We start from the raw sequence: 24,457 nt of genomic DNA, 5'->3' as shown, positions 1-24,457 counted from the left end.
CACGAGCGGCTTCCGGTCCGCCGCGGCTTCCGTCCCCGCCGGTGGAACGGAAGTGCCTCCCTCTGTGCGGGCCGGGTGGGGTCCCGCTCTCGGCCTTCGGGGACCCCTGTGGTGCTGGTGCTGACCCGTTAGGTCGCCGCTGCTTGGCCTGTGGCAGCCCAGCGCTCGGAATTGAGTGAGTGAGAGTGAACGTGCCGTAAGTGTAAAATTTACACCAGAGGGGCGTCTGGGTGGCTCGGGTTGAACATCTGACCCTTGATTTTGACTCAAGTCATGATCTCATGGTTCATGAGGTGGAATTCGACATCGGGCTCTGCGCTGTCAGAGCCTCTGCTTGGGATTCTCTCTCTGTCTCTCTGTCTCTGTCTCTCTCTCTCTCTCTTTTGTCTCTCTCTCTCTGCCCCCTAAGCCCCCCAAAATAAATAAACATTTTTTTAAAAATACACACCCGGTGTGGAAGAAAGAGTGCAAAATACCTCATCAATTATTTTTATATTGATTACGTGTTACAATAATATTTGGGATATAATGGGCTAAATAAACATAAAGTAGCTTCACCTGTTTCTTTTTACTTTTTTTAAGTTTACTTATTTATTTATTTTGAGAGAGAGAGAGAGTGGGGGTTGTGGGGGGAGCAGAAGGAGAATGAGGGAGAGACAGAATCCCGAGCAGGCTCCATGCTGTTAGCGCAGACCCCACACAGTCCTGTCTCAGGAACTGTGAGATCAGGACTTGAGCTGAGACAGAGTCTGACCCTTAACCGACTGAGCCACACAGGCGCCCCTCTTTTTACTTTTTTTACTGTGGCTACTGGGAAATTTTAAATTGTATACTGGTGAGCACCTGGGTGGCTCAGTCCGCTAAGCGACCAACTTCCTCTGAGGTCATGATCTCATGGTTTGTGGGTTCACTGCTGTCAGCGCAGAGCCTGCTTCAGATCCTCTATCCAGGCTCTCTCTGCCCCTTCCCCTCCTCTCTCTCTCTCTCTCTCTCTCTCTCTCAAAAGTAAATAAGCAGTTGAGCCTCTGACTTCAGCTGAGGTCATGATCTCAGTTTGTGAGTTCAAGCCCCACATTAGGCTAGCTGCTGTCAGCGCAGAGCCCACTTCAGATCCTCTGTCCCCTCTGTCCTCTGCCCCGCCCCGCTTGCACTCTCCCCCAAAATAAATATTTTTTAAAATATATTCTAAAACATAATAATAAAATAAATGTTTAAATAATAAATAATTGGGGCGCCTGGGTGGCTTAGTCGATTGAGCGTCCGACTTTCGCTTAGGTCATGATCTCGCGGTTCGTGGGTTCGAGCGCCGCGTCGGGCTTGTGCTGACTGCCAGCTCAGAGCCTGGAGCCTGTTTCGGAGTCTGTCACTCCCTCTCTCTCTGACCCTCCCCTGCTCACGCTTTCTCTCTCTCTCTCTCTCTCTCTCTCTCTCTCTCTCTCTCTCTCTCCCCCCTAGAAATAAATAAAACATTAAAATTTTTAAATAAATAAATAATAAATAATTTGTGTGCGTGTCTCACGTACTCTTTCTATTGGACAGCACTGTGCTAGAGGTTAAAGACTTCCCATTCCAGCCTGAACCCCTACCTTGAGAGGGTGGGTACAGATCCATAGTTCAGCTGCCTACAGGGGCATGTCCTCTTGGGTATCTAGTGATCAACTCTACCTTAATACGGAACTCTTCATTTCCACACTCACAGTCTCACCCAAAACCTGTTCTTTGCCAGTGTACCCCATCTCAGTACATGACCCAACCATTTCCCAGTTGCACTAGGAGAAACTGAGATGAGCCCATTTTATTTCCTGTCCTTTAACCTCCAGATTCAATCTGTCAGCAAGTCCTGCCAGCTCTAACTCAAAAATGTCTCCTACTTCCTGTGCTATACCTCTAACCGAGGCCACCAGCATCTCATCAGAAATACTACAATGGCCAGCAAAGTGGTGTCCATGCTTCTGGCCCTGCCGTTTTCTCCTACAGACTTCTCCCCATACTGAGCCTAAAAGAATTTCTTTGTGTTTTATTGACTAAGATCACGCCACGCCTCTGCTGAAAACTCTGGCTGGCTTGTCATTGCCATGGCAATAAAATCGAGATTTCCTACAGTGTCCTAGGGCCTGCATGATCTAGCCTCTGCTTACTCTTACTTCCCCAACTTGCTTCTAACATGTTCTCTCTAGTTGACTATCCTCAATTCTGTAACTTTATTTTGCTCCTTTCAGTAAATACTCCAAGCACATGTTTATGTCAGAGTCTACTTACATTTACCTTTCTGGAATGCTTTTCCCCCAAATTGTTTCTTGGCTGGTCCCTTCTCATTCTTCAGTTCTCAACTTAAATATCGGCTCTTCAGAGAGGCCCTCCCTGACCACACCTTATAACCTGCTCCCATCACATCACATCATTTTCTTCACAGTATGTGTCACTATCCAAAATGATGGCATGGTTTACTTGCCATTGCCTGAGAGCAGGGATACACTGTGTCTTATTCGTTACAACATCCCCAAGATCTAGTAGAGAGTCCAACTCATGGAAGAACTTAGTAAATAGTTGTTAAATGAATAAATGATTGCATTATATTTTAGTTCGGGTTCTCCAGAAACAGAGCCTGAGACAAGGATTTGAGTGCAGGTAGGTGGTCTCAGGAAACACTCACAGCATAGTCAGGGAATGAGACAGGGTAGGGGAGATAGCCAATAAAGAACGTTACCATGGTGGGCATCTGGGGTGTAATTCTGTTGGGGAGTTCTGGGAAACAGTGTAGTACACGTACCTCAGAATTATTTCACCCAAGGGGAGAGGATAGAGCGGTTATATGCTAGCAGCCATGGTGGAAAGATGCTCCTATGTATTTTAGTTCCTCAGCACTTCAGCTCTGTCTGTGCAGGAATATCTGTGGTTTGGAAGAAAGCTTTGTGTCGATAAGATGTAGACACTGGCCCCAGCACTCCGGATTGTAAGGCTCTGGGGCCCTGACAGCCCCTGCTGCAATGACTTCTCTAAATCCTCACTAGAACTTTATGAGGTTATTATTGGCACACTTTAAGGCAAGAAAAGTGAAAATACAAAAGGTGGTCACGTGCTGAAGCTCACACAACGACTGCATGGCAGAACTGGGATCCACTCAGAGGCCAGGCCGATCCTAAAATGCTATTCTTACCATTGACTGACCAAGTGAAAGTCAGACTGGCTGGGTTCCCGTTGAGGTTCTGACCCTCACCGTGGTAGTCAAGGCCAAGTTAGTCACCCCTGCTGATTCCCAGTTTCTTTACCTATAGAGTGGCTGCAATGTGGAGAACACACTGCTTTGGGGGTAAGAGGATGGAGAGACAAATAAGGAGGGCATTTAGGAGCGTGTGGCAATTGCCCAAAGATTGTGGAGTCTTGGACCATTGTGCTCTCTTGGGGCAGTAAGGATGATGGAAACAAAGCTGGATTTCAGGATTTGAGATATACAGGAAATAAGCTCACGCTGTCTCCTTAGATGACTGCTGGGTACCAATTCAGTCAAAAATACAAAGGAAAACACAGGCCAAAAAGTATATTATGGTTCTTGATTTTTACTGTGGTTCTCCAGATAACCTAGGATGTGATCTGATCATTTGGGGTAACAGTACTGTGAAAGTATACCAGAATTCCTGGAAAATGCTTAAACTCTAGAGACAAGTTCCTGGATACTCTGGGATCTAAAGACCCCAGATGGAGAAATATTCAGGTTTACTATCAAGTTGCAGAGGGAAGCTGTCCTGTCCTAATATGGCCATGGAGCAGGAGATGCAGGGTCACCTGTGCCACACAGAGCCCCATCATGGTGGCAGCACCTGTATCTCAATGTGAGTTATGTTGAGAGACTGTCAAGGTCAGACCCTTGCCCTTCCCTGGTGACACCCCCAGCCATGCCCAGCTTAGAATAGTCAAACTGCAGACAGCATGCAGCCCCAGGAGCATGAAAATAAATGCTTGTTGGTTGTGGCCACTGAGGTATTTTTTTCCATAGCATTATTGCGGCCGGAGCTGAATTTTAGCATACTCCTTTAGATGAACACCAGCTTCCATGTCTTTTCTGAGGAACCTCCTGTAAATCCCTAGAGTCGGTCAGGTTCCCACTGGCCTCTCTGCTATTTCCACGTCTGCCCAATCTGAATCACACATTTGGCTGTGGGAGACCCTGCTGAATTTCTGTTCCCTGTGCATGGGGACCTGTCAGTCTTAGCTACTTAGTCCAACACAATAGCCACCAGCCACATGTGGCTACTGAGTACTTGATATGCAGTTAATTTAATTGTCATGAGCACACTCAAGCCGCCCTATGGTTGGCCCAGGTGGTGAGGAAGTGAAGCTTCCTGCCCACAGCCATATGTGTGAGCAATATTGGAAATGGGTCCTATAACCCCATTCAAGCTTTCAGATGAGTGCAGCCCCAGCCGATAACTTGATTTGCAACCTTGTAAAAGCCCCTGAATCAAGGACATCCCAGCTTAGCCTTTCACAGATTCCTGATCCACAGAACCTAAAAAATAATAAACGTTCACTGTTTTCAAGCTGTTAGATTTGGGAGTAATTTGTCACACAATAATAGATAACAAACAGATTTTCTTTATGGCCCTGTGGTTAAAGGTCTGCTCTCCTCCAGGGAAAGGAGCCCCAATCCTGGGTCTGGTCCGTCTTGGGATGGCAGGGGCCACCAAAGAGTCCAGAGGCCAAGGCACAAACCACAAACACTAGGCCAGGTTGCCTATGTACTCACAGGCTGTTTATTTATCCAAGAGTAAGAAGGAGAGAGGATGAAGAGAAAAACCAGATGCCCCAAGGTGGTGGAGCTGAGGGGAGAAGTGAACAGAAAGGTTCCTTCTCTTTCTCTTGCCATGGACCCCAGGGAACTCCAGCTTCAGATGAGGCCTCTGAGGGTGGCTTAGGGGCCTTGGAGAGGCCTGGCAGTTGTTGTCTGGGGTCAGGATCCCCACAGGGGCAGGTCCCAGGCTCGGAATGGCTTTTGTGTACACAAAATATCTCTCTGCAAAAGGCACTGGTGTGGGGATGATGGGGCAGCTGGGAGGCTACCCCATCACAGGCAGGATCCACTGTGTCCTGAGTCTGGGTCCCAGTCCCAAGACTATCCCAGCCTCCCTTAGAGGTGGGGACTCTGCACTCTGGTTCCTTTCCTCTCCCTTCCCTCAGCCCAGCGGTGAGCAGGCAGTCAGCGGAGGGCCAGGTCAGACCACATGGTAGACAGCCTCTCTTCAGGGCTAGCGCATCTGGTGATCTCTAGGCCAAAAGCCCCAGGCGGGTGACTTTTGCCGAGAGGAAGGAGTGGATGATGAAGACCATGGTTTTGGGGCACGAATGCAGGTCCAGCTGCTGCAGGATGGATGGAAAGAAGGGTCAGGAGCCCCATCCAGCCTAGCCTTCAGGAGAGCAAAGCCCCCCAGCCCCTCCACTCACAATCTCTCCTTCAGCACCCCCGAAGTCCAGGAAAAGGAGGCTGGCACCATCATCTGAGGACATCTGCAGCTTCTCAAAGGGCTGCCGGAGCAGCACAGCTCGGGCTGCACCGGGCTCAGCTGCCCACAGTGTGAAGCCCTTGTCGATGTGCACAGAGAGGGTGCAGGGACGGCCGTTCCACGTGCAGGCTGTGGGGAGGCATGTGGGCACAGGCACAGCCAACACCTCAGAGACCATAAGCCCCACCTCCCACCCTCACCAGCAACTCTGAAAACAGGACTTGAATACCACCAGGGATGGGAAGCTCACTGCCTCTTATGCCCTCTGTATATTCACCCTGCATGGAGTTGCCTCACCCTAAAATACAGAAAATAGGCCCTCAGAGAAACTATAGCCTACTTCTAGTCCCACTTTCAGCAACAACAAAAGTAGAACCAGAAAGGAGTGCCTGCGTGACTCAGTGGGTTAAGCTTCAGACTCTTGATTTTGGCTCAAGTCATGATCTCATGGTTTGTGGGTTTGAGCCCCATGTCAGGCTCTGTGCTGACAGCACAGGATTCTCTTGGGATTCTCTTGGGAGTTCTCACGGGAGAATCTTGGGATTCTCTCTCTCCTCTGTCTACCCCTCCCCCACTTGTGCTTACTCATTCTCTCTCTCTCTCTTTCAAAATAAATAAATAAACTTTTTTTAAAAAGTGGAAAGGGAAAGCTTAAGCTCTGCCATGTACAGAGGGCCCGCTCCTTCACTCCCTATGAAGGTATCAGTAGACCCACCAAGCATGGCCCTTGAAGACCTTAGCGACCTGAAGAATTGCCCCGTTAAATGTGTTTCAGATAAACAATGGATAATTGGGACATACTTATGCTAAAAAAGTGTTTGTTGCTTATCTGAAATTCACATTTAAGTGGGTGTCCTGTATTTCATTTGGAACCCTACCCCAGGCACCAGCTCACCCTCACCAGTGTAAGCACGAAAGCCAGGGCAGGAAAACCCAGGGAAAAGAGTACCCAGTGAGTCACCTGCACATCCAAAAGAGAGAGACTTTGGAGACCTCAGACCCCATGTTACATGCCCCTCCTGAGGCACCTGAAGAAGGAAGTTTGAATGCCTCAGGGAGAAGGGGACTCATTACCGGAGAGGCACTCCCGGATCCACCCAGCCCACCTGTAGACACCTCCTGCACACCCTCAGCAGCCCGGTGACAGCCATCCACCAGTTGGCGGGTCCAGGCGGCCAGCTCCTGTGGTGACTCCACGCTGAACAGGTGAGTGTCCACACCGTGCCGTGTGCCCGTGCGCAGGGCAAAAGTGAGCTCTGCATTGTAGGGCACCGAACCCTTGGAGGGGCCTGAGTGCACCAGCCTGGGGGCAGGGGGCAGAGGGTTAAGTATAAGGCCTCAGACAGTGGGGAAGTAGTTCCGGGCCAAGGGGGTGGTAATGCGGGAAGGGACCCTGTGACTCCTTTACCATACAATCAGGGAACAGGACTTCCAGACGGGCCCTGATTGACTCACAAGAGCCCACCTCCAGCCACCCTACCCCTTGATCCCTCCATGCCAGCCATACTAGTGTCTCCAGACACACCAAACACGTTCTTGCCTCAGCACTTCTTCATATGCTGTTCTCTCTGTCAAGGACACTCTTCCCCAATTATCTGCACAACTCACGCCCACATTTCCTTCAGATCTTTGCTCAAATGTCATCTCTTCTGAGAAGCCCTCCCTGATCTTCCTGTCTAAAATAGTACCCCTGGCACTCACTAGCCTTACTTTTCATCATGATACTGGAAATTATTCTCTATTTGTTTCCATTGGATTTTTTTATTGTCTTTTTCACTAGAATATCTTTTAGGATACAAATTTTTGTCTAATTTGTTCACCACTCTATTCTCAGCAATTAAACCAGTGCCAGGCATATAGATGTTCAATAAACACTTGTGACCTGAATTAATGAGTCACTTGATTAGTTTGGCAATCCATGACCTGCTTATCCCTGACAGACAGGCAGCTCCTGACACATAAGCCAGAGCCCCACCCAGAGGAAGAGGCATGAGCAACAAGGGCCCAGGCCTTCAGTTTCATTCCCACTTGCTGTGTAACCTTGGGCAGCTTCCTGCCCCTCTCTGGGCAACAGACTCAGAGTTCTGTCCCTTAGCCCTCTTTAGTTCCTCACTCCACACACACTCTGTCTTGTAGTTTCAACTCCCCCCAGAGCTGCTGCTGACACTCACTTTCTCATTTTCCAGCCCAGAACTGTGAACCCACAAGTCCCCAAGATTCCTATCCAAGCCCCCTCGCCATCCCCCGCACACTTTGGACTCAACTCAGCATCTTGCTCCAGCCTCCCTGCTTGGCACTCCCACCCCTGGTCCCACTGCCCACCCGGACCCAAACTCCAAACCCCCCATTCATCCATTCATCCTGTACACCTCCCTCACCTTCCCCATCTGGCAAGCACTACGCCTAGTTAATTTTATCACCCGTGTATCTTCCAATGCAAATGCGACCTTTCTTCTCCATCTGCTGCCTCCACCCACCTCCACCATCCCTCCTGCATGACTGCACCAGCCTCCCAGCTTCCATCCTGCCCCCTCCGGTGCATGTTCCACAACCCAAGTCACCTCACTCCCAGGCTAAAACCATTCCACTCCGCCACAACTCTTAAGATAAAGTGAGCATTTCTTAACCAGGAAGCAGAGGTTCTACAAGATCAGGCCCTAACAACGGTTTCATTTCTCTCCCTTTCTTATATGGATTCTACATACTGGTTATAGCACACTCAAAGATCAATGAACATGCTCTAGCCCTTAATACTTCTGTACCTTTGACCGTGTTGTTCTTGTGAGATGACCTTCCACTCTTTCTTAAATAGCAAACTTCTACTCAACCATCAAAGTCCAGCTCAATATCACCTCCTGCTAAAGCTGTCCCCATCAGGCGAGGCAGAGTTAAGTGGTCCCTTCACCTCTGAACTTGAAGGCTGTCAGCCTCCCCCACCAGACTGATATTCCCTGAGGGTACCCTGTTGGGAAAAGCACCCCATCCCCTGAACCATGCTGCACAAGGTTGGGCAGAGTAGGTGTCAATCAGTGAGTGACTAGTGGGACCTCAACCTTCTGTTGCAAACCCCCATTTTATAGATGAAGAAATTGAGGCCCAGACAAGATAGAGGCTTGCTTTAGGTCACGTGGGAGCTAACTCAGGGCAGAGTGGGGCTGGGGTCCCCCAATGCTGAGGCCCCTTGAGAGCATCATGCCCCACCCTCTGGGTGAGGCATATGCACCCCTGCCTGCCCGTGTATACCTGGTGGCAATGAGTGGGGCAGTACGGGCTGGCTGGCTCAGAGCCTCTCGGGTCTGGGGTAGATGGCAGTAGAGAAGCAGCTCCTTCTCGGTCAGCAAGGCCAGGGTAGGTGCTGTGCCCCCACTGGGCAGCTGCAGAGGGCAAGGCAACAGTGAGGCGAGGCGGGGAGGGGAGAGGTCAGAGGGCCAGGGTGAAGTGAGACGGTAATGGGAATGGGGTTAGCTCCAGGGGAGGGGGTGGAGGTAGTGGACAGACGCCTGGCCCAGCAAGCACCTGCTCGGTCAGCCAGCCGATCTGCTTGACGTCCTGGCTCCCAGCTGTGCTGGCGGCTGCCAGCAGTGCCTGCAGCTCGTCCTTGACCCAAGGCATCAGAGCGTTGACTTGGGCCTGGATAGCAGCTGCCCATGACTTTGCGCTAGCCTCATCCTTGGCCCTCAGGAAGAGGGTGTCTTGGCCATCTGCTGAACAGATCTCCAAATACCTGCAGGCACAAACAGAGCAGAGGGGAGGACAAGACCACCAGGCTGCAGCTGCCCAACCTTGAAATCTGGCCCAAAACCGCATTCACTGCAAACCCAGGAGAAACCACAGGGTGTCGTGAGACCATCAGGAGCGACACTCACTGCTGGGGCTCCAGCCACAACTGGGGCTCCTGGGGTCTAGGGACAAGAGACTATGACATACATACACATGGTCCTATACTTACAAAGGAAACACAGACTCAAACTTATGTGATAGGAGCCAAAATCATTGCGTGAGGATTCGTGATCTTACTCTTTTCTCCTGGTTTCTAAGGAGAAGGATTCTCCTGCTAGGCCAGCTCCCAGCTTCTCCTTTGTGGCGCAGGACCAAAGTGATACACTGCCCGGGGTGGGGGGGTGGGGGGGAAGGAGGGGGTGGGGGGAGCACAGAAACTGGAGAGGCTTAAGAGGCCAAGTCAGTCTACAGAAAAAGAGCTGGAGGAGTGGAGGAGGGAGAAGGGAGGAGGGAGCGTGGACAAGTGTGGGGGAAGAGTTTCCGGGAGGTACCAAGAGGACTGGTGACAGGCAAAGGATTTTAAAATGTTATGGGGACTATTAAAGATTCGCTCCTCTTCGGCCTTTCTGTAACAGATGAAGCAGGGCGGACACCGGAGGATGGCTTACACCATACCTATTCTGAGCCCCTTCACCTTTGCCTCCCTCTACTGTAAGAGCGAGGAAGCAAAATACTTGAATTCCCACCTCCCTTGCAGCTAAGGCTGGCCATGGGACCCAGGTCCGACCATGAGATATAGCCAGAAGTCGCTGGGGAGGGTGTTCCTTCCCAAAGGAAGGTAAAGCTTCCCTAGATGTGGAGGTTACTCTCCAAAAATGGTCTCCACCAAAGCCATCCCTCTCTGAACACACAGTCCACTTTTCTCATCAAGAGGTGAAATGTATTTCTCTTCTACTTGACCTTGTAACTTGGTTTGACAAAGACCATGTGGCAGGAGTGACATTCTGGCATTCCCGAGCCACCATGAAATCTGAGTACCCTGGTACCAACCACCCCTGAGAGGAAGAACAAACAAGGCACGTGGAAAGGACTTCTGGAAAGAGGAATGCTCAGCCGGCCCCTAGCTGTTCCACCCATTCCGGCTGACGCAGCAGACATGGGAGCGAAGCAGCCGTCTTGTACTTCCAGCCCCAGCAGACACCACACAGAGTGGAAGAACTGGCCAGCCAAGCCAACCCTGGTTACAGAATTATAAGAAATAATAGTGTTATCTTCCAAGCCACTACATTTTTGGATGGTCTGCTATGCAACAAAAGAACAAAATGCAAGGAGAAGATTGCCTTTGCCTTTGCCTTCTTCCCGTCTGGAACGTGGATACATGCTTGGGCACGCAGCCACCGTTCTACCTCCACAGAGAAAATACACAATAAAAGTGGCAGAGGAAGAAGCTGGAAGGCTGATTCCTCAAAGGCATTCTTGAGCAATGATAAAAACCTAAGTAGCTGATCCTGAACTATTTCTTAAACATGTGGAAAAATAAATCCCTCATTTATTTAAGCCATTGCAGATTGGCGTTTCTGATACTTGTAGCCCAACATAATCCTAACACTTAGTAGAAGTTTGAAATATTTTTATTTTGGTTACCAGATTGTATTCCTTTGACTGGAATATTGTACTGATATGGACCACAGTTATATTCACGTTACACAGGTTACATATGTGCACATAGTCAAGCACGTGTGCATGCATGCATATACACATATGAATATTAACAGACACCAACACGTATGCACAAATCTACACCCATAACCATGCAAATGCTCACATACACACACAAACACTTGCATTTACATGTCAACTACAGGTGCACACACAGAAATACATGTACACACTTGCTTCGGGTGATATCTGGGATCAGGCTGGGAACCACAATTAACCTAATTAAGTAAGTCTTAGGAAGGACTAATATCACCTTACTTTCACCCAACACAAAAAGCCCCTACTGTGGAACACCTTAAGTGACCTGTGGATCACCAGTGCTTGCCTCATGGGGGCAGTCTGGGGCTGGGGCATCGAGTGAGGCTAAAAGATTTGGATGCTGAACCTCCAGATCGATGTTGGGCTATACCTAGGCATTGACCCCGGCTATACCTAGGACCCACAGCACAAGCCTTTTATGCTCATGCCATATACACACCACCCCAGATACTGTATACCCCACCTGGTCAACATATACTCCATTCAGCCACCACCATCACTCAGGCACCTATAAATTCTAAAGCAGAGAGGGCTACCTGGAATGAGGCAAGTTCCATCCCTTCCTGGTTGTGTGATCTTGGGCAGGTTACTTCCTCTCTCTGTCCTCATCTATAAAATGGGGGTGAAATAATAGGACTTTGCTCATAGGGTCCCTGTGAGAGTTAAATGAAAATGTTCATGGTAAACACTCAATAATGATGGTTGTTAACAATCTTACCATCAGTGACCTGTTAAGGGCTGCTCATATGTGAAGGATGGTACTTTCCATGGCCCTGACACGAATGTTACTAGACATCTAAGAACCTCAGCAGAGTTAGAAGAGACTTGAAGGGACCACTGAGCCTAAAAACTTTATTTCCCAGTGATGAATCTACAGACCAGTGAGGAAAAGGGACTAGTCCACAGAGAACCGGGACTGGAGCCCAGGGCTCTTCCACAGACCGAGCTCCTCCTCAGATGTGAACTGCTCAGAGGAAGAAGAGAGAAGCAAAGCATACCGTCATCCCCTTAACTTCACTCTTACATCCATTCAACAAACATTTCTCAAGCCCCACTATGTTCAGACTTCGTACTGGTCACTTGCAACACAGAGCTATCTTTCCTTTAGCCCCACCACTTAACACCAACGCATATCTTGGTTGCCCCCCACTCCAGACTTACCTGGGCTCCGGGTCAATGGGGGTGCACCTCCTCGAGACGTATGCCATCTTCAAGGATATGTGTCTGGCATCACTGAGGTCCCGAGGTGGGGGGCCAGGGGAAGACAGCTGTCGCTGAAGGGGTGAAGCAGGAGGTGAGTCCCAGACAACCGATGTCCCGCTGGCAGAGTTCTTGAAATACGGTGAGACCTCCTTCATGTACTTCACTGGTCAGAGCACAGGTCAGTAGTTACTGTTGTGACATGGGCTCCCACGTGACACACATCACAATTGTCAGTCATTCGTAAGGGTTTAATTTATGTCCAATATCACTATCCTTCTCTAGGCTAAAGTCTCTGACAGAGGAGTGTGGTAGAAAATACTGGATGCATGCCAACATCCAAGCTCTCGTGTTTCCCCTGGTTTATAGATCCATGCCACCTGGAAGAAAGACCACACTTCCCAGTCTCCTTTGCAGTTAGGTGTATGGCCATGTGACTCATTCTAACAGAGTAAGTAGAAGCATTTGGCTCTTTGGGATGGCTATCTGAAGAGAATGGACAACAGCTACAAGGCAGTGAAAGAGCCCTGAACAGGAGTCAGGAGATGTGACTGCTCTGCCACCGGCCCACTGTTTGCCTCTATTTCTTCAGCCTGCTCATCTGCAAAGAGGAGGCATTGAATGGGACAGGCTGGCAATTCTCATCCAATATAGTGATAGCCTCCCAGCTTAAGACTTCATTTTCCAGGCTCCCTTACAGCTATATGTGCTTATGTGGCCTAGTCTGGCCAATAGGATGAGAGCAGAAGGGATGTGTGCTGCTACCAAGTTCTGCCTATTAAAGAAAGGGGGATGGGGCACCTGGGTGGCTCAGTCAGTTAAGCATCCAACTTCGGCTCAGGTCATGATCTCATGGTTCGTGGGTTCGAGCCCCGCATCAGGCTCTGTGCTAACAGCTAGCTCAGAGCCTGGAGCCTGCTTCAGATTCTGTGTCTCCCTCTCTCTCTCTCTGACCCTCCCCTTCTCACATTGCCTCCCTCTCTCTCTCAGAAATAAATACAAAACATTAACAAATTTTTTAAAAATAAAGAAAGAGGGATACCCTTCCTTTCCTCCTTTTTTCCCCTGACAGGGTTGAGCTGGCTGGGACCCAGACTGGTCAAGGACTATCATGACCATGAGGACATAAGCCACAGTCTAAGGGAGGCTGACCAACAAAACAGAAATGAATGGATGCTGACACTTTGGAGATGCCATGTCAGACTTGGACTGTTACCTAAGAAAGCAAAGGCCTCTATGACATTTAAGCCATAGTACTTTATGAGTCTCTTGTTACAGCCATATCACTTGTACCCTAACCAATAGAAGTGCTCTTAGCTCTGAGCAAACATCATTGAGTAAGTAGACACCTTGTAGAATAGCACTGTCCAACAGATTTTTCAGTAATTATGTCCGTCTTCCATATATACACTGTCCAATACAGTAGCCACTAGCCACATGTGGCTATTGAGCACTTGAAATGTGGTGAGTACAGATGAGCAACTAAATTTTTATTTTTATTCAATCTTAGTTTAAAATTAAATTCGCGGGTGCCTGGATGGCTCAGTCAGTTGAGAGTTCGACTTCGGCTCAGGTCATGATCTCACCGCTCGTGGGTTCGAGCCCCGCATCAGGCTCAGAGCCTGGAGCCTGCTTCAGAGTCTGTGTCTTCTTCTCTCTCTGCCCCTCCCCCACTCGCAATCCATCTTTCAAAAATGAATAAACATTAAAAAATATTTTTAAAAACTTAAATTCAAAGTCACTTGGAGCTAATGGTAGCCACACTGGACAGCAGAGTTCTAGGATAATAGCCTGGATCTCCTTCTCTGCCCAACTGACCCAGAAATTCATGTTCTTGCTATGTGTTCCCTCTCTTCTGGATATGCTACCTGGACCAGAGTGAACACCTGGCCCACACTAGTATACCCAAATTGAGAGTAGGAGAGATCCTTGACTGGTGTCTTGAATAAACTTGAATGCGGTGGGGGCAACCACCTTCTGCTGTGAGGACAGAGAAGAGGAGAAACCGGGTTTGTAAGAGAGAAAAATAGTGGAGATTCATGTTGAGAGACAGAGGGAAGGCCCTGCCAATCACCTGTTAATGTTCCTGTTTCTGATCCTTGTCCTTTAGAATGTGGAACTACCATCCCAACAGGAGTTGGGATATTTGCAACCAAAAGAGACTTGGTTGGGGCCTGGACCAATGCCTTTTTAGAAAAGGAAGATCTTGCTAATGACGGCAGCTAGAAGCAAAAGGCAACATAATGTGGTTGATCTAAGAAGGGCCTGGTGGGAGTAGAGATTCAGAAACAAGTCAGTTTTCTTGAGTACCTACTATGTGCCAGGTATTTAACTGGCCATAGGTAGGACTGGAATGGTAAACATATGCACTTGTGCTACCCCTTCTTTATCCCTTGCTCATGGACGACATCATAAGTCAATCACAGTGTTCTGTGGTAGCCATTAACAATCCATCAAGGCTAATTGGTAATAAAATATTTTGGTCATTCTTGCTATATTTATTAGATGAGTTGGCTGCAAATAATAGACTATATGATAAAAGTGTCTTAAGAAACAAAGATATTTATAATTTCACATAACAAGAAGTCTAGGGGCGCTTGGCTGGCTCAGTTGGTAGAATGTGCAACTCTTGATCTCAACGTCGTGAGTTTGAGCCCCATGCTGGGTGTGGAGCCTACTAAAATAAAAATAATTTAAAATTAAATAAAATGTTATTTTAAAAAAGTATAGAGGAAGGCACTTTTAGGATTGGTTCAGTGGCTCAATGACACTGAATGCAGGGTAGGCCTCTCTGCCATTCTCTTGGCCTTCCCCTCATGACCACAAGATGGCTGCCACAGCTCAAGCCAACCATTCCTTACATGACAAAATCCAAATCAAGAAGGGAGGAAACAGGCAGTAAAAGGTTTTCTCCTCACAGCTCCCTCTTATTAGAGCAGCAAATACTCCCATGAAGTCTTATATCTCATTGGCCTGACTGGGCTCATGTCCACTTTTAGCACAGTCATTAGCAAAAGGGAATAGTCATGACTTAGACCAATCACAATTCAGCCTCAGGAGCTGAGCATATTTCCATCCAATAAAATTAGGCTTCTATTAGGAAGGAAGAAGGGGAAATACTTGGTAGATTTTCCCTAGCATCTGGACTATTACATTTTTTTTTAAGTTTATTTATTTATTTTGAGAGAGAGAAAGCAAGTGGGGGGGGGTGGGTGGTGAGAGAGAATCCCAAGCAGGCTCCATGCTGTAGCACAGAGCCTGACATAGGGCTTGAACCCACAAACCATGAGACCATGACCTGAGCCAAAACCAAGAGACAGCCACTCAACCGACTGAACCACCCAGGCACCCCTGTTCCCAGTTCTGATGAGTAGCAGTCTCCTCATCCACTAAGTGGTACCTATGCCTGTTAGCCCTTGGGAAGCCTCCCCCTCCTCCCCTCAACTACTATGCCCTCATGGCCATCTGCATTCCTAGCCATCTGACTTCTGTAGTCAAAAGCCAGCCAGTATGCTCTGCCTGTGAGCAGACAAGCCAGGAAGGGGTGAGGAAGCAGGTCTTGGCCAGGCTCCCTGGAAAAACGAGATAAGAAGCTATTTCTATCACAGAAGACTGTTCCTCAGGCTCAGACAGGATCCAAGACAAATAGCAGTGAGAGTGAGAGGGAGTTATGAACCCTATTGGGGTTGGAAGAGCAGTTAAGTTGAAAGTAAATGCAGGATTTTTTTTTTAAAGAACTAAGACTCGGTCTGAAGTTTGGGAACTAGGACTAAAAATGACTCAATGACTCATCCTCATCATTACAGCAATGACTTACTCCAAGACTGACTATTGGCTTGTGTCTCAAGGGGCCATGGAGGTGGGACACCTCACAGCCTATATGACAGCCAAACCATTTCCCCCTTTCTTTGCTACCAGAACTCTGAGCCCTACAGATTGGGCTTCTCCCCAAACAAGGAAGAAACTCGTGATTGGTCAAAGTTAATCATGATCTTTCCATCCCTCTTGCTTGTGATTGGTCTAGATAGAGGCAGATGATACAATTCTGGCCAATGAGAAGTGAGGGAAAGTAGTTCCCTTCCCTTTCTCTCCGTAAGGCTTTAAAAGTTACTGAGAGAGGAGATAGTCCTAAAGCAATGATACATGTTTTTTAAAAAAATTTTTAGGGGCACCTGGGTGGCTCAGTCGGTTAAGCGTCCGACTTCGGCTCAGGTCATGATCTCATGGTTCGTGGGTTCAAGCCCAGTGTCAGGCTCTGCGCTGACAGCCAGCTCAGAGCCTGGAGTCTGTTTCAGATTCTGCGTCTCCCTCTCTCTCAGACCCTCCCCTGCTCACGCTGTCTCTCTCTCTCTCTCTCTCTCTCTCAGAAATAAAGAAAACATTTTAAAAAATAAATTAAAAAAATTTTTTTTAATTTACTATTTTATTTATTTTGAGAGAGACAGAGAGAGAGGGGCAGGGAGAGAGAGAATCCCAAGCAGGGTCTGCACTGTTTTCCCAGAGCCCGACATGGGGTTAGAACTCACAAACCATGAGATCATGACCTGAGATGAAATCAAGAGTCGGATGTTCAACCTACTGAGTCACCCAGGTGCTCTGATAGTCACTTTTTAAGCACAAAGGGGCTTAAACACACTGAGGATGGTGAGGTCTTAAATTAATTAACTCTGTGGCCATGCTGCTTTTAGGTATTCTGGAAGAAAATTCATCTCCTTCAATGTTTAAACCTCTTTGAATTGAGGTCCTGTTACTTGCAGAGAAAAGCATCTTGATTAATACAGTCCCCCCCACCCCCTACACCATATGGGGAGGTTACAACTGATACATCCCCCTGCTGTAACCAGCCACACCCCTCCCCTGTCCAAAGTCCTGCTCTGGCTCCCATCATCAAAATCCAAGACTCTTCAGGACCGGGGCCTTGCCTACACCTCTGGCTTTACCTCCTGACACATCTCGAATCTCACCGTCTAGTCTGATCATCCTGGCCTTCTCAGAGCTCTAAGAAACTGTATGTGTTTCCAAACATCCACACCTTTCAAAATGTAGTTCCCTTTGCACAGAACATCCTTAGTACATAGTTTAGAGACAGGGACTCTTGGGTTTGCCTTCCAGCTCCAGCACTGTCTAGCTATTGTGACCACGGACAAGGAAATTCATTTGTCTGCAAGTTGATAACAAAGGGATAACAATGTCTACTTCAGAGAGATGTTAGAATTAAATGAGATGCTATAAAACATGTGGCACAGGTCAGGGACTCAAGTAACATGAGTTTCTTACCTATCAGCCACCCCTGCCCTTTGTAGAACTCTGCTGTGATTTTTGTGGGTTGGGGCTGTCTCTCTCACCAAAATGCAACCTTCTGGGGGACAGAAGCTGGACTTGATTTGAACCCGGAGTTAGTGTTCTGTGAATGAAGAAATGAATGCCAGGGCCGGACAGGTTCATTCAAGAGGGAGAAGGTGCCACAGCCCAGTCCAGTCCCATCACCCCTCTAGGAAGCCTTCCCAGATGCCCACTCTGGGATCCACCACACCCATCACTCTGCAGGCCCCTAGACCACACCCCACTATGTATCTGTGTGGGGGTTTGTGGTCCCCACTAGGCTGGGAACACTGTGAGGGCAGGGACTTCATCTGACTTTTCTCTGTGTCCCCAGAATCCAGCAGGGATCTCCTATGCTACATTCTCAGCAAATGAACATTTGTTAACCTTGAAGCCAGAGAAACTGCTACAGCCCCTGCCCACCCATCTGGGCTGTCCCAGAACTGGATCCTCCTTCTCCTTTCCCACAGAAACATCTATAAATGGACAGGCTACCAGCCAGTGCCCAAAACAAGGCTTGAGTTTCACAAGCCAATTGGCTTGTCCCAGAGTTGGGGGTGGGGTGCTGGGGGCCCCAGAGTATGGCCATAAATAGCCCAGCTCTGAGGCCTCCTCCCTGCTCTGATTTCTGTCTGAGTCACCCAACCAGGCAGGGTGTGGCTATCCAAAAGCAGTGGCCTGAGAGCTGATGGCCCTGTGGTCAGCATTCTTCAGACTCCAAAGATAAGTCCAGCTGGTATCTACATGCTCCCCAGCCAAGCTCCTAGCCAGGAGCCCAGGAGCCTGAGAGCAGTGACACATGGGCTTTTCCTCCCCCAAGGAAGCTAAGACATACACAGGACACCATGCCTCTTCCAGAGGCCCCAGTTCCCAGGGACTTCCTGCTCTGCCAACAAGAGACAGGCCCTAGCCTGACCCCTGAGGATTCCACTAGAAACACAAGGAACTGAGACAGGACCATTCACCTGGCCCAGTACCACTGGGAGGGAACATATGTGCTGTAGGGATACATCTGTTTTGGCTCAACACAGTCTCCCTAGCACTTATCCCAATGCTCAATAAATGTTTGTGACTGAATGCCCTGGCTTTGAGTCTTGGCTGAAGCCTGCCCTCTAAGCTTAAGCCGGTCCTTGTCTGTTCAGTGGATGGTCACTTACTTGCCCCTACCTAAAAGTACACAGCCTATCCAATTGTTTACTAGGCCATACCTCTCTCCTCCAACCAAAATGTCAGTTCCGTGAGAGCAAGGACCTGTGTTCTTTTTCACCAGAGGATCCTCAGAGTCTAGTATAGTACCTGACATATAGTACCAGGTAATCAGGAAGTATGAGATTTGTTAAATGAATGAATACAGACAGGCCTGGGGCTTCTCATCCTGGAGAGAAAACATTAAAGTGGGCTCTGAAGTGAGGCTTGGGTTTAACTTCTTTGTTCTATGACCCTGGACAAGTGACTTGATTTCTATGACCTTCCATTTCTTCCTCTTTATAATAGGAGTAAAATATATCCACCACCCAGGGGTGTTTTTTTGTGGGTTTTTTGTGTTTGTTTGTTTGTTTGATTTCTGAGTGAGAGAGAGACAGCATGAGCAGGAGAGGGTCAGAGAGACAGGGAGACACAGAATCCAAAACAGGCTCCAGGCTCTGAGCTAGCTGTCAGCACAGAGCCCAATTTGGGGCTCAAACCCACGAACCGTGAGATCATGACCTGAGCCGAAGTTGGACGCTTAGCCAACTGAGCCACCCAGGCGCCCACACCTCCCAGGGTTTTGAGACTCAATACCTGTACAGCACTTTGCCCTGCCTAGCACAGAGTAAGTCTTCAGTGAACAGCAGTGTGGTTATTATTTCTGCTACTGTTCTTAGTAGGACTGTATAAGGGTAAGGGCACGGGAAGCATGATAGACAAAGATTTTAATCCAGGCCCTGTCACTTGCTATCTGGCATTGGCAAGTCCCAAGGTCTCTCCGAGCCTCATTTTCCTTGCCTATATAATGGGCACTGATACACCAACTCTCAGAGTAAGGTGTTGTGAGGATTCGAGTCCAGGCTGCCCACCAGCCCGTGAAAGATGGTGTGGAGAGGACACGGGGTTCCAACAGGCTCTAGAAGGGGTGACCTTTAAGGTCCTGCTGGTCCAGCAAGCCTGGGTTATAAATAGTCCCCAGCCCCTGGCAAGCCCTGCATCAGGGCTGACCAACAGGGTCTGAGTTGGTATACTCTGGGGCATAAAAATCTCACCTTACTGCATTCTTGTGCAGTATAGGGGATACTATCTCTCACGATCCTAAAGACATATGAACCCTCTGACCTAACGAGACCCTTTGCAGGAGCCCCACTTCAGATGAGTGCTCATGGGTACACAGAGGGCTCACAGCACCATTGTCTGGGGGCAAAACAGTAAAAACAACTTGAATTTCCACGAGGAGGGGTAGCTAAATACAAGACATGAGCTCCCTGACTGCCAGAGTGTTCAGCCTTGAGCATGGCTATATGCATGGTGTCTACATCTAGTCCTGGCACAGAGCAGAGGTTCAGTAAATATTTGTTAAATGGGGGTTCCTAGCTGGCTTTATCGGTGGAGCATGAAACTCTTGATCTCAGGGTCGTGAGTTCAGGCCCTACATTGGATATGGAACCTACTTAAAAATATTAAAATAAAAAAAAACACTTGCTAAATGAATATATGAATTCCAATAGTGGGATATTATCCAGCCATTGAAAAGAATGAGACAGAGGGGTGCCTGGATTGCTCAGTCAGTTGAACATCTGACTCTTTGGGTCAAGTCATGATCTCACAGTTCACGGGTTCAAGCCACAGGGGTGGCTGAGTCTCACCCCTGAGTCTCACAGGGGTGACATGACTTGCAGTGCAGTATAAATATTTAAGAACATGCGTTTTTGCATCTGACAGATATGAGCTCAAATTCCATGTCTGCCACTGTGTGACCTTGGGAACAGAGCTTTACCTCTCTGAGTTTCAATGTTCTCATCCACACAATGGGATGAGTAACAAACCTAATTCATAGAGGTAGTTTTGGGGGACTCAATGAGAAAATATATGGAAAGCACTTGGTGCAGTGCCTAGCACATTGTAGGTGCTCAATAAAAAGCAAACACTATAGTCACTATTATTATCACTATTATTTCTTCCACCACCATCAGCGGCCAGACTCACACAGTTAATCGAGGCCAGAACCTGTCTCCAGAGGCCCACAGGCACTTTAATCAAGATTCAGGCATAGATTAAGCCAAGTTTTATCTATGGGGAGTCACATGGGCCAAAGCCATGTGTATGTGTGTGTGTGTCCAAATAAATGTTAGCTTGAGAACAATGATTAGAATCACAGGTGTTTGTGGCCACAGGAGGACTAGGTGGGAGCTCCATTCATGACTGTGTTCCCAGGTCAGAAATTTCTCAAGTACCTCAGGGGCACAGAATCACTTGGCTCAGCCAAGCAGGATAGCTTCATATTAGTTGCATCCATTAATTACATCCCTCTTTTGATGGTAGTGATATATTAAGCCAAATTTTGGGCAGGACACCCGGCAGGAGTTCCAAGGACTTATACCTGATACTCTCAGGACTTAGTCAAGCCCAGCTTGAGCCCTGAGGCCCATCTTAAACATTTAGGAAAGTCAGCTGCAATTGACAAGGTTAAAGTAAAGTAGAAAGGGTCAGAGATACCAGCAATAGCACTGCTAGGAATTTACCCAAGGGATACAGAAATGCTGAGGCATAGGAGCACATGTACCCCAATGTTCATAGCAGCACTCTCCACAATAGCTAAAACATGGAAAGAGCCTAAGTGTCCATCAACAGATGAATGGATCAAGAAGATGTGGTTTATCTATACCATGGAATACTACATGGCAATGAGAAACAATGAAATCTGGCCATGTGTAGCAACATGGATGGACCTTGAGGGTGTTATGCTGAGCGAAATAAGTCAGGCAGAGAAGGACAAGTACCATATGTTTGCACGTATAGGAGGATTAGGAGGAACTTGACGGAGGAACAAGGGGGAGAAGAAGGGCGGAAATGGTGGGGGAAAGGGAGAGAGGCAAACCATGAGAGACTCTTGAATGCTGACAAAAACTGAGGACTGATGGATGTGGGGGGGAGGGGGGGATGGGCATGAAGGAGGGCACTTTGGGGATGAGCACTGAGTGTTATGTAGAAACTAATTTGACAATAAACTATTTGTAAAAAAAAAAAAAAAAAAAGAAAGGGTCAGAGATATACCCCACAGATCATTCCCTACAGTACAAGAGCTAATGTGTGCTGCTGGACTCAGTGCCAGGCATAGGGCTCTGAGACAAACCACACAGGAGTCCTGCCCTGAAAGACCTTCAAGTTTACTGGAGAAAACAGTAACAACGGCCACTGCTGGTACAAAGATGATAAAGGCTGACATTCACTAAATGCTTGCATGTGAAAGACATTGTGCTATGCACTTCAAATGCATTGTCTCATCCTTACAAATAGCAAATAAAAGAAATAATCAAGTACCTACTATGAGCACTGGCCTCGGTGTATTTTATTTTTTAATCTTGCAAATAACCATGCAAGGTAGGTACTACCCAAGGCTGAAGCAATAGTGGCCTCTGTAACCAGACAGACCTCAGTATGAATTCTCTCAATTTCTTAGTCATATGACCTGAAGAAAGTTATTTATTCTCAACAAACCTTGGTGACCTTGTCTGTAAAATGGGGGTCATAGCAATTCCTATCATTCTATACTGTCTTTTATTATGAATATTTTTGTTTTTTATTTTTTAATGTTTTTTATTTATTTCTGAGATAGCGGCAGTGTGAACAGGGGAGGGTCAGAGAGAGAAGGAGACACAGAATCCGAAACAGCTCTAGGCTCTGAGCTAGCTGTCAGCACAGAGCCCAACGCGGGGCTCGAACCCACGAACCGTGAGATCATGACCTGAGCCTAAGTCGGACGCTTAGCCGACTGAGCCACCCAGGTGCCCCTATTATGTATACTTTTGAACATGCTACTAGATGCATGTTATTTTGTTTTAAGTTCATTTATTTCTGAGAGAGAGAGACTAGGGGAGGGGCACAGAGACAGGGAGAGAGAGGATCCCAAGGCTCCATATTGTCAGCACAGAGCCCAACACAGGGCTCCATCTCGCGAACCGTGAGATCATGACCTGAGTCGAAATCAAGAGTCAGATGGCAACCAACTGAGCCACCCAGGCGCTCCTATGCCTGTTATCTTTTAAAAGCTTGATCTTTCTGTGGAATGTATCTTCCCTACTTTGTACAAAGTACTGAAACTGACTTTAATTTCTTATTGTCCTTTGGTATTATTATTTCTTAAAGATTTGATTTTTGGGGCACCTGGGTGGGTCAGTCAGTTAAACGTCTGACTCTTGATTTCAGCTCAGGTCATGATCTTACAGTTCATGAGCTTGAGGCCTGAGTAAGACTCTGTGCTGACAGCACAGAGTCTGCTTAGGGTTCTCTCTCTCCCTCTCTCTATGCCCCTCTCTTGATCACTCTCTCTCTCTCTCAAATAAATGAATTCATTTTTTTAAAAGCTCTTATAAAAATTATTTTTAAGTTCTTGAGAGAGAGAGAGAGAGAGCAGGGGAGGGGCAGAAAGAGAGGAAGAGACAGAATCCAAAGCAGGCTCCAGGCTCTGAACTATCAGCACAGAGCCCGACATGGGGCTCAAACCCATGAGCTGTGAGATCATGACCTAAACTGAAGTCGGATGCTTAACCAACTAACTGAGCCACCCAGGTACCCCTATTTTTAAGTTATTTCTATACCCAGTGTGCGGCTCGAACTTATAACCCTGAGATCAAAAGTCATATACTCTACCAACTGAGCCAGCCAGGTGCCCCTGTCCCTTAGTATTATTTTTTAATGCATCAGAAGGTCACTGTTGTCGCTATCATGCCAGACACATTGTGGGTGGAGGGAGGGAAGGCATTTGGCTGTCTTTCCCTTTTCTCCCAGGCCCGGTCTCCAAGGGCCCAGGCTAGCCCTGAATACAGGTCTGTGTCACAATGGGCCTCTCTAAGCAGCACACAGAGGCGTGTTGGCTGCCAGCTTGGGTCCAGACTCTGATCACAAACACATCTCTGTGGCTGAGAACAAGTTGAAGACATTTGTGCAAATCCCTGACCTAGCAGTAGAAAATGTCTGTAAGGCAGGCTGGGATTACAGAGGCCTAGCTGAACCCCTGACTTATGCTGGAGAAGCAGGGCTGGCACCTAGAGTTTGCTAGTGACATCTGTTCTTCTAGGGCGTTCTCTGGGGGCTCTGTACCCATTGAGCCCCAGGCCTCAGGAAAGATGCCCCGCTGTCCTGCCAGGTTCATATCCAAAGGACAGGCCATCTTTCCATGGTCCCTTGGAGGCGGCCTCAGGAGTGGGATACTGATAGGGAAGTTTGGAACAATGTGGCTAGTAATTAGGCTCCAAGGTGGAACAAAGGCCCAGAAAGGGTCCAGGAACCCTGAGTCCAGTTTGGTGAAGCTGCCAGACACTTACCTTCTCTATAAGCTTCCCCAAATCTCAAGGACCAACTACATGCCACCATTCTGGCTCTGTCATGTCCTCCAGGCTTCTCAGGTGACCCCTGCCATTCAAAGACTCTTGACCCCAGTGCCTGCCCCCATGCCTTTTCTGCCTTGGGTGGAATTATCCTTCCACAAATATACTGGGCTAGGAAAGCAGCTCAAAAGAGACTTCAAATAAGAAAAAACTGGAAAAGGGGCGCCTGGGTGGCTTAGTCGGTTGAGCGTCCGACTTTCGCTTGGGTCATGATCTCGCAGTTCGTGGGTTCGAGCCCCGTGTCGGGCTCTGTGCTGACTGCCAGCTCAGAGCCTGGAGCCTGTTTCAGTCTGTGACTCCCTCTCTCTCTGACCCTCCCCTGCTCACGCTGTCTCTCTCTCTCTCCTAGAAATAAATAAAACATTAAAAAAAAAAAAAAAG

General features: G+C 48.0%; 1 protein-coding gene across 1 annotated transcript in view; it reads right to left on the bottom strand.

Annotated features, from left to right (window-relative positions):
- Positions 1–4,717: 4,717 nt before the first annotated feature.
- SNTA1 (syntrophin alpha 1) overlaps positions 4,718–24,457 on the bottom strand; it is a 27,141-nt gene continuing 7,401 nt past the window's right edge. Inside the window, exons 3-8 of the mRNA XM_039248759.1 lie at positions 12,138–12,342; positions 9,015–9,222; positions 8,742–8,872; positions 6,605–6,801; positions 5,440–5,627; positions 4,718–5,355 (exon numbers count right to left, since the gene is read on the bottom strand). Coding sequence (XP_039104690.1) covers positions 5,263–5,355; positions 5,440–5,627; positions 6,605–6,801; positions 8,742–8,872; positions 9,015–9,222; positions 12,138–12,342 — 1,022 coding nt within the window. The 3' untranslated portion in view covers positions 4,718–5,262. The remainder of the gene's footprint in view (positions 5,356–5,439; positions 5,628–6,604; positions 6,802–8,741; positions 8,873–9,014; positions 9,223–12,137; positions 12,343–24,457) is intronic.

This window comes from Hyaena hyaena, unplaced genomic scaffold (genome assembly GCF_003009895.1).
Source record: "Hyaena hyaena isolate Hyena2069 unplaced genomic scaffold, ASM300989v1 scaffold_315, whole genome shotgun sequence".
Taxonomy (NCBI): Eukaryota; Metazoa; Chordata; class Mammalia; order Carnivora; family Hyaenidae; genus Hyaena; species Hyaena hyaena.
The sequence above is the reverse complement of the archived record's forward strand: the minus strand, read 5'-3'. Positions and strand labels throughout refer to the sequence as shown.